The 16,197-nt window shown below is 32.2% G+C and overlaps 1 protein-coding gene across 3 annotated transcripts in view; it reads left to right on the top strand.

The window, feature by feature from the left end:
* LOC106678641 (roundabout homolog 2) overlaps positions 1 to 16,197 on the top strand; it is a 442,829-nt gene that overhangs the window by 312,424 nt on the left and 114,208 nt on the right. For all 3 annotated transcript variants that reach the window (XM_014417285.3, XM_014417283.3, XM_014417284.3), the window contains 2 exons: positions 179 to 339; positions 1,563 to 1,710. In XM_014417285.3, coding sequence (XP_014272771.1) covers positions 179 to 339; positions 1,563 to 1,710 — 309 coding nt within the window. The remainder of the gene's footprint in view (positions 1 to 178; positions 340 to 1,562; positions 1,711 to 16,197) is intronic.

Genomic DNA, 16,197 nt, shown 5'->3' with positions numbered 1-16,197 from the left:
TTTAATTTCAGCTTAAATCTAAAATGCAGAGATATTCACATACTGAAATATATAGGGAACAAATTTATATACTTTTAATTATTAAAACTATTATTCTTTTGAAAAATATTTCTTTGTGCTGTGACCAACTATGTTTCACATTTATTATATAATTTAATTATATATTTTTCGCTCACAGGTCAGTACCGGTCACCTCGGATAGTGGAACATCCTAGTGACGTGACAGTGCCTAAAGGGGAGCCAGCTACCCTGAACTGTAAAGCAGAAGGAAAGCCTGATCCTAAAGTGGAATGGTTCAAAGACGGCCAGAAGATCGACACCACATCGCCAGACTCAAAAGTAAATAATTTTTTTTTTTTTTTTATGTTTATAAATTTTATATTTCCAATGAAGACAGGAAACTGCACGCAGATTCCGACTACTACAGCACTTACTAGACAAACGGTCTAAACTTCCAACTCATTACAAAAGACTGATCTACATGACAATAATAAGGCCCATCTGGATATACGGAGTTGAGCTTTGGGGCTCCACTAAACCATCGAATTCCTCTCGTATCCAATCTTTACAATCCAAAATCCTTCGTAAAATCCTCAATGCTCCTTATTTTGTTACTAATAAAACCATCCATAAAGACCTAAATGTTCCTTATGTAACCGATCTAGCCCGAACCCGATATTATTCCTTCCATAATAAACTCCCTAACCACCCAAACCCACTCGTTTCTAACCTTGCTTCCTCTTCCATTCCTGGCAATCCTCCAAGGCGCCTGAAAAGAAGATGGCCTCGTGACCTTATATTGTAAACTGTTTTAGAGTTCTACTACTGGGTAGTTTCTCTACATCTTGTATCACATCATATGTCATTATGATCAAATTTACTGGTTGTATTTTTTTATACAGTTGTAAATATCAACAAATAAATAAATAAAAAAAAAAAAAAAATATTTCCAATGATTAATTCTAATATTATTTGCAATTAATGGTTATTACTTACTTATTTCTTATTAGTATATATTTCTAATTTTTTGTTAACATATTTTACTTTTTTTTGCTTCATTACAAATTCATCTTTCGTATTTATGCCTTCTCTTTTTTTGGAGGAAATAGGATTAATTTAGAAAAAAAAATCAGAATTTTTTGTAAAATAGTTTCATTTCCTCTTATTAATTTGTCAAAAAAACTAAGTCCGATGGAAAAATTTGAATCTCATTTAGAAATTTTCAAGGAAATTATATTTTTCCCCCAACCTCATTGTCATTTATCACAATAGTTAATAGTCTAAGATTTGCTTTCACATTTTATCGGCAAAACCATTTTTGATGAAAATAACACTTTTTCCGTTATACGCAGCCCACCTGTACTTGTATTTTTTTTGCTTTTAATAGACAAAAAATGACAGTCATAAAAACTATCGCACAAAAAAGATTGTATAAAAACGGGTTTGAATGTTTTTTTATATCACTGCGTGTAGTACACCGGATCTGTGTTTCATTTTCTTCTTTTCATTTTTATTTGTATGATTAATAAAATATTAAATAATAATTTTAATTATACCATCAGGTGCAAAGGGTCCTTTTGCCGGACGGTTCTCTGTTCTTCCTGAGGGTATCACATGGGAAGAAGGAACAGGATGATGGTGTTTACTGGTGCGTCGCTACCAACCAGGCGGGATCCTCCACCAGTAGGAACGCCACCCTCCAAGTTGCAGGTAAGTCGTTACTGAACATTTTTCTGATTTTTTTTTTTATAACTATTCAATACCAAAATAATTTATACCACATTACTTTCATAATAATTAACAATGTATTTTTTGATGTATTTACGAACTGATGAAAACCAATTAAAAAAAAATATATATTGTATCATCAATATTGTTACTTACTAGCAACCTCTTTTTTTGTTGACATGTTTTATTTAATAAACACCACAAAAAATGTGTAACTTACAATGTCGGTAGCTTTTTCATATTGCAACAAAAACCTAAGGGTCCATTAAAAACTAGTATCGAGGTGGCTATGTTTAATGATCTGACCCCAATTGATATTGTTAGGTACTGTTCACCGTGGGCGTGATCATTCATTGATTAGGTAGAAGGTTAATAGGCAGGATGGGTCATAAGGGTGCCAGCCTCTAAGGATAGTAACTTTTCTCTACAAGTACTATTCCTATAGGCAGGAAGGAAGAATGAAAGTCCGGACTGGGTACAAGCCGCCGGTCCTTTCGACAGGAGAGAAGATAGAGGAAGGAGAATAGATCCATAGAAGGCAGAGAAATAAAAGGCAATATACATTTCCAAAAATATAATACTAGAATGTACTGATCCTCTAAGAACAGTGTTATCCTCTGCCCCCTGAGCTTGAGAGATTTTTTTTTCTGACCTGCTAGGAAAAATTAAATATATACAAAGAAGAGATAAATGTATATACGCAGGCAAAATAATATATCTTGGTTTGCCAATGTGGCATTATAAGATAAGCTGCCGGGTCCGCTGAAGGCGGTGTCATCGATGATGGCATGAGTCTACCGTGAGCGTACTAGGAATAGGGGGGGCTATTCCGGCTGGCTGCTGAGGATGAGAGTCCCGTGAGGCGGGGTCTTATAATTTTGGCCTAGTTAAGTCTCTATTAAACGCCATCGAGAGGTACTACGTTTAAAACGTTAGCTTTCCGCGGATCCGCATTGATTCTATTGAAATCATTACTAATTAAAATAATACATTAATGGATATTAAAATATCTTATATAGTTTTCATATAAAACAATTAAGGTATATACATGAAATATTTATATATGGATTTTGCATGATATCACAAGTTATTCCCGTATTAGCTGGTAGGTTGTGCTATAGTGGTTTTGGTGGCTGTAGTAGTTACAGTCTAGATCAGCAAGTAGCGGTGTAGCTACACTAGTAATCATGTAGGTTGAGGAACGCTGTACGCCCTAGCATTTATTTAGCTAAGAGAAAATTATTTTTAAAATATCCCTTTAGTTTATAAAAAGTTTCACAAATATGTTTGTTCATTCCTTATTGTTATTTGTAGATTCTATTATTTAATTTCACTGCTGTGCATCATTCACTTGTTGTATTTGTCCAAATCCATTCGGAATTGTTGAGTCAAGACTTGAATATATTATGAAATTCTAACAATATAATACGAATATAATAAAACTTCTCATTGTTTTTATATTCTTGGTGAATTTTATTGAGCCTATAATTCAGTTTATATGTTTTATGAGTTATGTTCCACGCCCCAGGGTTTTAATGGCCTTAAAGAGCCGGAGGAAACATAACATAAGAAATGCATTAAGGGAGTGTGAGACCCTCATTCAATTTATATGTTTATTCACTATATATATTCATACTAAAAGAAGTTCTGAGTAAACCCCATTTTCCGCTTAAACCGTGATAGAACCCTACCCTAAAAAAAAAGATACTGAAAGATCTAAGAGTTTAATTGGGGAATCAATGAGGCTTAAAGTCGTAATTAAATCCTTTCGCGGAAATTAAAGCTTTTTATTTGATCTAAAGAAACTGACTTTTTTAATTTCCTCAAATCTGTTTTATTTTTGTCAGATGATGTCGTCTAGACTTGTTTTTCATAAAATATGAAGACAAGAAATTGGAGTTAGACAATCTGAAATGCTCATTTGGAAAATTAGTGAGGGAGAGTACTGAATAAGTACTGCTGTAGTGAGACAAAAAAGAAATATCTTTTGTGAAACGATTGAAGATTAGTTTGAACTAAATAAGGGTGGTATGTGAATGTTGAGTTATCCTCGCACCACACCATATGTTGTAAAATGAATAATCAAACCAATGAATCTCGTTTAGTTTATCAAGAAATATTTAAATATTTTTAAAGGATACAGGATTTGATGTAATAAGGTTTTATGTGAAGGACCAAAAATGTAAAGTGAGTATTAAAATAATATTTCCAAAATTTTAGTAATATACAGATCATTTAATGTTTTTTTTATTTGGGAAATAATTTCTTATCTCTGTCCCAGTATCAGCTTGTAAAGGAAATTTACCGATGGATGATATTAAAGCGGAGAGCTCGACCAAGGCATAAACTAGCCAGAACGTTACTAACAGCCAACCATAAAGTAGCAGCCTCTCCTACTCCCTATATTCGTCGCTCATTGGACACTGGCTCGACCAATGGTAAGCCTCCCTGTCGGTATAAATATAGCCGCTCTTGTCTCAATAAAGACCCTAACGACCAGTTACACGCCGACTATAAAGAGACTTCTATAAACATTTCGACCTTTTACTGTAAGAGGTTACTACCGGTACGCCTGTCACTCATTTCTGTCACGACAGCCTGTTAATAAGTAACTTGCTCCAGAGAGTACAGTCACAGGGGACTTTAAGGATCATTCGAAATAATTTAAACTTTGTAGTCGTGAAATGCAGGTAATGTGCAATCTCATAGCCTACATGTCGGCTCTGTGGAGGTGAAATATTGAGATGTGGTGCTAGTTGTGGTGTTAGGGTGCTTCTGTTGGGGTGGCAAATCATCAGCCTCACACTCTTCTGCGTTATTGGTCGAGTAGGCAAGAATTATTTGTTGAGAATTCTAAAATTTGTCACTTTCGCTCACAGTTTCTATCAAAACTGAAAAAGAACTGGAAGAGGCATTGGATCTTTTTACGAAACATTCTTCACTAGCAATTTAATCTTGATCAATCTCCAATAAGTTCAAGCACTTGACGAGATGCATACGTAAGTAGAGAGAGGGAAGAGTTCTTAATGTATCTGAGACTGCTGACGTCTATCAAAATGATATTTAACCGAATAAACGAAGATTCGAATTACCAAATACAGTAATGCGAATTTGACAGTGAAATACCAGTTTTCTCTTTAAGCTCAATATCTATACTATTTCTTATCCTCTTTGATAATTTTTTTTCTCAGAATTTTTCCACTCTGCTCATTCTTAGTTTTGAGTACTCCAAGGTTCATCACTTATTGCTTTCATGTATATTCTCTTTTTTAGATGATGCATTTGATTCAACATAAAAAGTTCCTTTATATTTTTTTGAGTACTGATTATGAATTTCAAATTTATTACCCAATTTTTTTGCAAAATTATAAAATAAATATTCGAATCGTTATAATAAAATTGAGAAGAGTAAATTGCCTTAATGATGGGTAAAAGTTTTATTCTAATTATGTTTTTGAGATTATAAATCAGCGCTCCAAAGAACGTGAGTTATTTTCAGAGCTTCTGTAAAACTTTCTAGACCTCTTGTCTGAACTACTTTTTGATGAATAGTTAAGATATATTGCTTGCTTCAGAACGTAGAATATAAACAAAGAATTCATTAAAACCAAAATTTTTGGTAGTAATAGCTTAAAATAAATATTTTAATTACACATTGTATATCAAGTTATTAGTTAAAAGAAAAAAAAAACATTTATTTCGCTTTTTTTATAGTTCCGGAAAAAATTTTGATCACAAAGTAGAAATTCATAAAAAAGCAAATTTTCAGAACTTCTCAAAACCTTCATAGTAAAATCATCAAGTATCTAGACTACTTGTCATGTTAATTTTATTACATTTTTTTAAGAATGAGTTAAATATATTTACAGTTGAAGATAAAACTTAATGCTGAATATTAAGAAATTCTTCTCTAAATATAGATCCAAAAGTGAGAGATTAAAAATGCCCTAGAGCCAAGTGAGATATCCCGGAGATCGCGGGTGGCGGTAATATATAATGTTTTTGCATTACCGCCTCTTGGGGAGAGTGGAACATTATCGCCTGGGGGGTAATCTCTCCCCTGGCCCGGTTCCTCAGCCTGCAGGATATTGCCGTCGTATCCTTTCGTCTCGCCTGTCCTTCATATCAGGCCCCTGTCTTAACCTCCCGCTATATCTGGCGCAGGTCGGGTGAGAAGGGAGTAGAAAAATTAAATTAAAATCAGTAGAAGAGCGGCCTAAAATAGATAAATAACTGTTAATTTAAATCAATAAGAAAAAAAAATCTAAAGAATGGTTTCTGCGAATAATTATTTAAAAATTCAAAAAACTAAACAAAACTGTGCATGATGATCATAACCTTTTATTAATTTTCTTTATAAATGGTTTTATATTTTCCGAATGACAAAGAATTTCATTTGCCTATTCTACTCAATTATTTACCTGGTGTTTGTGATGTGTCGCTTGTTTTTTTTTTATGTTTTAAGCTGGAATTCAGCTCCACTTCACAATTTATCGATGGTGTTGTTGATATCTAGTGTTTTTCGGGGTATCTTTCTGTGTTAAACTTCACGAAGTCCTAAATGTAATATCTAAAGGTGCCAAAGAAAGGTGACGTGAATGATAAAACTGTGAAATAACGTTTATCTTGGTAGAAGTCGAGAAAAGAGATTTGTGCTTAGCTTTTTTTTTCAGATCTCTCTAAAACAAATAAGAAATAGATTAGAAGTAATAGCCAATATGCGAAAACATAGTTCAATTGGAAATATTACTTTCTTCTTCCGACATTATAAGAAGGGAGATGTATAAAAGGTATTGAACAAATTTTCAACAACAAAACAAAACAAAAATTTTCTGTGGTTTTTTTCCGATCCCTCTAAAACAGAAAATAATACATAAATTAATAAATTTCATTGTGTAAATAGAACATAAATCAAATTGAATACAACCTTTCTCTACTAACAGTACTTGAAGGTGTCCAGTGAATTACATATCTGAATTTATTTATAATATTAAACACTTTCTAGAGACTGGTTAATGCTGTTTAAATAAATAATTTATATCCATTATAGTCTCAAAACCTTTTATTTTCTTTACAAGTCCGACGTTTCGGCCAATTCGGCCATCTTCAGGGGCAATCTTAATATAATTTTTGAACTAAATAATTTAAAGCTTTCAATAAGATAAAAGAAGAATTTAAGAAAGGATGGCCAAATTGGCCGAAACGTCAACGGAATAAAACGTTTTGAGACTATATTGAATATAAACTATTTATTTAAACTACATTTCGGAAGTTTGATGAGACCATTCTGTGTAGAACTCTACATAAATCTGTGAAGGTGAGGTGCCTTCACGTGACAATCTCTTACCACTAGTTAGAACAACAAAAAAGGATATAAGAATTCAAGATAAATGGTTAAAAAAAATTTGTATTAGCAACCCATAGACCGTTAAGTATCGTTTTCAACAGAATAATTGTTATATACAAATGATTCTTTTGTTTGATCACACGAAATTTTTGGTATGGAAGATAAAGAGTCTGATCTCCCAGTATTTACATCGCCACTTGTTAAAGATCTTTGAACGTTTCCTTATGATATGTAAATTGAATTTGAAACTATAAATAGGCAATTAATCCAAAATAACGAATTCATCTAACACATTAAAGGTCCAAGTTCCCGATTTATGAAGGCTGGGTGAGCCCTTGAACTTAATGAACGTAAAATAAATTTTCTACCACACCCTGCTTCATAGAAACAAGAACATAGTAGTGCTTGCTTTACTTTAAAACCAATCATTTAAGTTGAAATGGCTTGTTAAAATGTTGCTTACTATGCCTTAATGACTTTCCACGTCAAATGATAAGAAAAAAATATAGTAAATAGTCTTTAAATATGATAAAGAATGTATGATGATGACGAATGACTATCTATTCCTATGTAGGGCAGGTGGACAAAGGTTCTGCCCGGAGATAATTGTATCACTAGGAGGGAACCGCAACACATGAAATATTGAACGCTGGTCCCGCTCGCCAATCCCCCTCTTGTTTTACCATAATTGCAATCTAATATCATCTATACTTTTTTCCCAGCTCCTGGGCCATTCTGCCTGCCTCCACCTGAATTTTTCATGAAGGGTAACCTTTCTCCTGTGAAAGATGATGTATCCGAGGAAGGTCTATAAATTGTGGCCGTATCATTAGCTAACCAGTCGGAAAACAGCATCGTTCCTTTTTTTTTGGAAATAATTGAATTGTGAATAATTGAATTCCTATTTAATGGAGCAGCAGGGCTTTTCGATTTTTTTTTCCTTAACCATATTAATAATTCTAAATTTATTTAATATAATCATATAAGGCGTGTCTGATCACGTTTTGGTTTCTTGTATACATTGAAGGTATGTGATTTTCTTTACAAATCTTTTGATACATATCGAAATAATTGAGGAAAAGTAGATCAATTGTTAATTACTTAATCAATCTCTCTAGTGTACAAGTCAGCTTTGTGAAGTATCGTTCATCTTTAAATTAAGAATTTTTACTAACCAACAAATATTTATAACCTAAACATTTCAAACATGATAGTGTTCTCGATCGTGCTTTTATAGCCTTATTGTCACCGTCATCATTATAAAAATATTTCATTATACAAATGTGTGCTGTGTAAAAATTTTTTAAATTTCATTACTAATTTAAAAAAATATAATGTAAAAAATATAATTATTTATTTTTACTTTTATTATATTAAAACTGGGTTCAATTTGACGAAACATTAATTCTAAAGTAAAATAACTGTAAATATGAGGGAACCATATAAGAAGTTAAATACTGCTCTTTATAGATTCAAAACTTGGCCTCTTTTATTAAGGGAAGAACAACGCCTTAAGCCTTTTGAAAAGAAAGTATTGCGTAAAATATTTGGACTGAAAATGGCTAAATTAGAAGGCTAAGCAACGCCGAACTGAGGGAACCGCACCCGATAAATATAATACAGAAATCTAATTAATATTTTAGGACTTAATAACGAACGGACTCCTTAAATGTTAATTAATACTCGGTAAACGTCCGAGTGGTAATCCTAGGCGTAGTTGGGAGAATTACTTCTAGAATGATCTGGTTGGACGAACGTCATTATACAGATGCTTGTTGACAGTTTATCTTAAATATTTTTTTCAGAAAAAAGAATAAACTTAATATTTGGAGCACAAACTCCACTTCTAACCATAATTTCAAAAACACCCTACTCAGTAGGGTACTTTCAACAAGGGTGAGTTTTCATTAGATTTCTATAGCAAAAAAGGGTATGTTGGTCGATGTGCGACATATCACAATCTCACTAGAGGTGATTATAAAATAAAAATATTAGAAGGCAATACTTCCCGGCCGATTTACCTCACAAAACTCTGATTATAAAATCCTTTTGAAACATTTACTTAAAATGGAAGAAGAGACTTAAGATAGTAAAGTAGTAATTTATAATCAATAAATGATAAATAATGGAAGTTATAACAAGTATAATATAATTAATAAATAACTGATCAAGATTATTTTAATAACCGACTAGATAATTATTAATGAACAATAAAAGAAATAACTAATATAAACGATATTTATGCATGTATGTGCCTATGTATCTAAATACATCGCCCTATTTTCCTAAAATCCATGAAATAATAATGAAGAATTTATTGACCTGTAGTTATTTATTTATTTCCGAATTCGATTATTGCTATTAAATCATACCATCATCTCTTTTTATATTATTAGTATTTGTGCTTTTGAATAGTAAATTTTATTGAAATTACATTATTCAGATGGTCTGGAAGTTATTCAAGGCTGATTGGTAACTATCGGTCGGATTTATAGTTCAAAACTTTTATTCATTTCAGTAGACGGCTGAATGTCCGAATGATGATTGAAATCAAGTACTATCCCCATTTTCATCATTCTACTGTGACGTGAAAAAGAAAGGTGCAAAGTTGTGAACAAAGAGTGAAAAAAAAAATGAATAAAGAAAAAGTAAAATTGGAAAAGAGGACTGATTGAGTTTATCCGAAGATGGGACAGTTGTATGAAAAATGCTCAGCCTTCAAGATTACAACAGCTAGGCCTACCAATTTACCAGTTTCATTTCCTGCAACAAGGCTCAGGTTTAATCAACACCAACCCCCTGTCTTTGGTTTGTTGTGCTCTCTTTCACCTTACTATTCTCTCCGGATTGTCTCCTAGTCATTATCGGCTAGTGTACCAGTTAGCACAGATTTTATGGCATTCAGTAAGTCACATGTTAAAGACAGTCTTAAGCATGTGGTATAATTGGAGTATTCAAATATTGATTTTTTTTTTAATACTGCGCCAGTATTCAAGAAACATCTGAACAATTTTATCTTTTATTTTTTGTACATGTAAAAGCAATTGTAATGATTTTAAAATTATTACTATAAATATATAAATAAAAATCTTAAAAATTAAAAGTAGAGAACATTCGAGCAACTTCGACTATAGAAGATGTTTATAAGTTCAAAATAGTTAATTATATTTAAAAATAAATTTTTTTTAGATACTATAGATTAATTTTTTTTAACTATTTATTAATTTTTTTTTTAGATCCGACACTAGTTTGATTATGTTAATTTTGTTTATTCTTCTGTTTGTATATATTTTAAGAGAGATTTTTTTTTTCATTCATTTATTCATATTTTATTTTGTCTTAGTGTGAATGTGATCGTTCATTATTATTACCTATTGCCCACAACTGGGTGGCAGACTGTAATACCTATCAATAAATAAAAATGATTTAAAAACAAAAAAATACAACACAAAGAAAATAATTGAAGTGGTATTGTAGTATTAAATTAGGATTCAGAAAATTGATTTACCCCAAATTGAGAAAGTAAAATACGTAAAAATAGTTACAGGTATAGTTAATGAAGGATTTTAAGGTGTTTTCAGAAGAATAAGCAGCTAATTTTCATTCTTCATTGCTAATCATGTCCAGTATGTATTATTAGGGCTGTTTGTGACCGAGGAAGCTAAAGCTGAATCCGGTCTTGAATGCTGACTTTTATTTTGTGGGGGTCTCACGTAATGCAAACTTGACTCCCCCTCACCCTCCACCGTGGTGAGAGTAGGTTAGTTTCCTCTAAATATTCCTTCCGTATGCCAGACCAGGAGAACAAAACCTATGTTAAACAGTAGATTAGGGCTGTAGTAGCCGAGAGAGTAGAGGCGTCACCTTTGCAATTTCGAGTCTGCAGCATTGTCGGTTCGGTCTGGCCTAAATCGATTGACTTCTTATGTTTTTATTATTTTTTATTTTATTATTTACTTATTAAATAAATAATACTTTTATATCGTGGCGGTCCTACGGAATGAAATTCTTGATTCAGTTTAGAATAACTTTTTATGTCGTTGTTGGCTTAGCCCCTTAACATACATAGGCACACGCATACTGTTAAAGTAAAGAAAAAAAAATATATGTATATATTAATTTTTCTTTTCTTTTTTATATTAATTTTTCTATGGCTATTCCCAAATAAACTTTCGTCATTTCCAAGCCATTAATTTATTCAGTCATGAATTTCTGGGAATTTATCGTACCAGTTTTTTATTTTATAATAATTCGATTTTATGCTTATTCGATTTAAAATTCAAACTCCCTGATTTATTCATTGTATAAACATTTCACCACAAGTGAAATTAGAATCAGTCCTTTCTCAGAGACCTATCCTTCTGAATGATTATTAAAGTCCAATATTTGCCTATCGTCAGAAGTCATTGGTTAAGCATCAGAGTTTCCAAAACTACTTCCATATATTCTACTGTGTAAATTTATAAGACATAAGAAGCCTTTCCAAACTATATATATATTCTGCACACACTCAAATAGGTAGTTACACATATTTTAAATTCCTCCTGTCTATCCAGCTGCTCTGCCAGAGAGTTAGCGTAGAAGATAAACTTGATATTTAAGCCTCTTAGGGACTTGACGTCGTACTAGGAACTTTTGCTTTCCCCACATGGGAACAAAGAGCACTTTACCAAATGCAGTATAAGGTTTCTCTTGATTTTCTCAATGATTAAGTTATTTTAGAATTTAGAAAATAATTTTCACAATAATGAATTAATGTGGTGGGTGGACTATTTAAACCATTTTGTGTTAAATGTTTAATTATGTAATCATGAAGACAAAATTTAGAAAAGGAAATGGATATACATGAATATAGGAAATTATAGTATCTAAATTTAATAAACTTAAACGCCTTATGAATTGCGCAGTAGGATTTATTTTCGTGATCACATGAGATACAGAGCAGTATTACGCCAAGCTTTTTATTTATTTTATTTTATACCTGGTATTGGCCTTACATGGTTGATATAACCGTTATATTATATATATATTTAACAGTTGATTAGGGGGGGGGGGGTATAGTCTCGTACAAAAGACACCCCTAACTTAATACAATGTTGTTATTGAAAGAAAAAAAATAATAAATAGATAAGAGTAATGCTTCTTAATAAAAGAGGAATGTAAAATTAATAACAAAAAATAATGATATTGGTACACTTAAATAAAACAAAGAATTGCCCTCGAATAGTGAAAAGAAACAAGTTAATTTGTTAAAGGGAAGAGAGAAGAAAATAGAAAATAATAAATAAGTAAAAAATAATAATGAATAAATAAAATGAGTAATAATAAAAAGTAAAATTGAGGTTGTGTGACTATGAATTAATTTTATATTTATTGAAGTTTATAACAGTATGTCCTGCAGCAGTCTGGGCTCCAGTCTTCGGGTTGAGGTTGGGTTTCCTAGGTTGTAGGTCACAGCTCCTTTAACTGTCGGCAACTGGGAGTGGAACTGTAATTCGCGATGCAATTGGCTATTTCTTGTGAACGAAGAAGCATTAGCTGCCATTCTTAGGACTTTATTTTTAAAAATTGTAGTTTTTTCTTTTCGTGATGCCGCTCACAGACTTCACAGCCATACATCAGTGGTGCCATGAGAATTGTTTTAAATATAAGAACAGTTGTTTCTGGTTTTAGTTTCGAATAGTTTCTCTTTAGGATAGAATATAGCATTGCTAACCTATTACGCTGAGCTGAAATTTGTCTATCCATCCTTCCGATGCCAGTATTTTCTAGCTTCCTTTCTAATCCATGTATTAGTACTCAGCGCCACTCCTGTATCCTAGAAAACCTGCAATTCAGATTCTCAGTCCAATATCGTACTACCAGGTCCCGTTTATATGACATCTACCCTACACCTCCGATTTGCTGCGTTTGATAAATAATTTTTTATCTGAGCTGCATGTTACTGGAACTCTGTTCCCTCTAAAATACGCCATGTATCTCTTCCCTCGTTTAAAACCCTTCTATTTAACTTTAACTACCTTTTACTTCACCAATCTGCTCTACTATTATAATAGTACAGATATTTTGTAACTCCCTTTTTGATTTGTTATTTTTTATGTATTTAATCAGTTAGTTTTTTAATTTATTTGTTTTTTTTCTCTGTGTTTAAAATTACTTATTTACAATTTTAATATAAGTTATAATTAAGCGTATTTTTTTTTCCCAATATATGTAATTGTAAGATTAAAAGTACCTTTTTAATTGTTCTAAAGGAACCTAGTCCCAGAATAATAAACAATTTTCCATTTCATTTCAATAGTACTAGAAGATCGGGAAACTGCCCGAAACGTTGTACAAGTAAATATATAATGTTAATAATATTCTGAAGGAAGTCTCTATTCACCTCAACATCTTCAATATATAAAAATAAATAAATTTCTTGGATATAAAATCAAGGTTAATAATAGTTGTTTTAAGATCATATGCCTTAATTATAATGTAAAACAACATATAACTGCCTCAGTTATATATTCACCATATAGTCATGTAAAACAACTGAAGATCTAACTTCCTGTAATAGATTGCATGGTCAGTCATATTTGAGTACTCTAATCTTAAAGTAACCATTTTTGATTTCATTAATTTGGAAGTATGAACTGAATGTGTGAATAAAGTTAGGCTCAACCGGACACAGACAAGTAAGGAGGGAATAATTGAAGCAAACATGGCAATAAATGAAGAAAGAAAACTGAAGAAATAAGGAATCAACAGTCAAGTAAATCCTGCTTCAAGTCAATTTATTTATTTAAACAGAATAAATAAATTATCATTATATCTGAATACTCTGGAACTTAATACTGCAATAATTATAAATCTCCTGGGTACTTATCATTGAGATTAGAAAGAAAGAGATAAAAAGTTATTATAAGATAATATTAAAATTTAGACGAAATGAGGACAAGAACCCCTAACTCACTCCCCCTATTCCTGCGATGAGACGAGACCCCGAAGACAACCCTAGGAAGGACCGTAATTCCATTATACGTAATCAAGGAAGGCAGCTAATGTCAGGGCTATGCATATTCACTAAGGAGGGGGGACTTGGGGGGTCTTTGTCCCACACGCAGGCGATTAATTCATGCCTCTTGTTTGGCCGCCAGATAGCTCTCTCTGCCTATTGTTCTCTCTATATCCTCCGATATTTTAGTTATTCCGAATAATACTTTAGTATCAGGGCCGAGAAACTGTGGTCGTTTTTAACAAAGAATTTCTTTGAATGAAACAAGTCCTATCGAATTGGTTTTCATAAGCAATAGTATTGTTCATCTCTACTCTTAAATTTGTGGAATTTGGAATGGTAGACCCTCCAGAAACAATCAAAGCCTCTATAGTATGGGTGCCTGGTGCTTCGATGGGCTTAGGAAATATCTCCTCCTAATAATAAGTTTAAAAAAGAAAAAACATTCATTGAAATTTACAACTGTACATAATTATACATTTAATGTAAGTTATAATGGAGTTATACAGGTAAGTATGTGAGAAACTACCGATTGGTAGCACTCTGATAACGTTCTTACAATAGCAGATCTCGTGGCCATCTTCATTTTAGGCGCTTCGGAGCATATTTAGGGATGGAAGAAGAAACAAGGTTTGACTCTATCTAGTGGGTTTGGATAGTAGTTACCTTTTTTTTTTTTTTTTTTTAATCCCCCATTGCCATTTCATGGGGCATACGCATGCGGGGTGCGGAAGCAGTGGGGTAGTGCCCTGGGGTTTGCGCATGTCACTGCTCCCAAGGATCACCAATTCTTTTTTTTATTCTTTTATTAATTATTCAATTATTATTATTTATTTTTTTTTTTTACTGTTAGTATTTACCTAGCCATTGTTAACACTCTAAATGTACGCCTTCTTTTCAAGCACCTCGAAGGATTGTCAGAAATGATATAAAAATCAAAGTTAGAAACTAGTGGGTTTGGGTGGTTTAGGGACTAAATAATGGAAGGAATGATATCTGGTTCGGGCTAGATCGGTTACATATGAAACATTAAGGTCTTTATGTATGATTTTATTTGTGACGAAGTAAGGAGCATTGAGGATTTTACGAAGGATTTTGGATTGTAAACCAATTATACATTTAATGTAAGTTATAATGGAGTGATACAGGTTTGGATACGAGAGGAACTCGAAGGTTTAGTGGATGCCCAAAGCTCAACTCATTATGTCCAGATTGGCCTTATTATAGTCATGTAGATCAGTCTTTTGTTATCAATTGGAAGTTTAGACCGTTTGTCTATAAAGTACTGTTATAGTCGAAATCGCCGTGCAGTTTCCTGTCTTTTCAGTCTTGTGTGAGGATTAAAAGTAGTGGATCTATTCGACAGGAGAATAATCAGAATGAATCTTGGTCTTTTGAATATTGTAGGACTGTAAATATTTGGAGTTCACGCGTACCAGTTCCACCGGGAAAAAATTAGAATTTTTTATAATGTTTATCATTTTTGTGATTTTGGTTATTTAAACTTAGACGTGTGAATGTCAAAACGTGAATTTGTGATGAAAATTCGAATTAAAAACTTTTCACAACTGCAATAATTCCCTTTATTTAGATAGGTGAAAGTAAAGAGTATTTAAACCATTCATCGTGGCAATAGTCACACGTAATTAATTAATATATATTTCGACATTCGACCTTTTAAAATATATTCTATCAATTTGGGACAATCAACACTTTAAATACCGTTCCTATTCGTTTACATTTGCAGTTATTATCAGCAATAGTAGTGTTGGTACAATAGATAGTATTCGCGATTGAAATAGCAGTGGACCGGGTTTGGTAAAGGAAATATCTTGTTTCCGCCTGTCAGTTCTGTTAATTAACTGTTGCAATTACTTTTCGTCATTTGTTAATTGACGGTTTTGTCAAGTTTCAGATGGCGGAAGTTTCGTTTTATTGCTCTTTTCTACATCCGGCAGAGGCAATTAACAGTTTCATTTTTTCCTTCCTCTAGCTCATAAATGTCACAATTTCATAGCCATCAATAGGATTGTATTTTTTGATGTTTCTTATTTTTTTAAAATCTTTAAATAAATAAAAAAATGCTTAATAGTTACAACATTACAATTCTTATTGATAAATT

This window comes from Halyomorpha halys, unplaced genomic scaffold (genome assembly GCF_000696795.3).
Source record: "Halyomorpha halys isolate HHAL.00 unplaced genomic scaffold, Hhal_1.1 Scaffold151.1, whole genome shotgun sequence".
NCBI classification, from domain to species: domain Eukaryota; kingdom Metazoa; phylum Arthropoda; class Insecta; order Hemiptera; family Pentatomidae; genus Halyomorpha; species Halyomorpha halys.
This window is presented reverse-complemented; position numbering and strand designations above follow the sequence as displayed.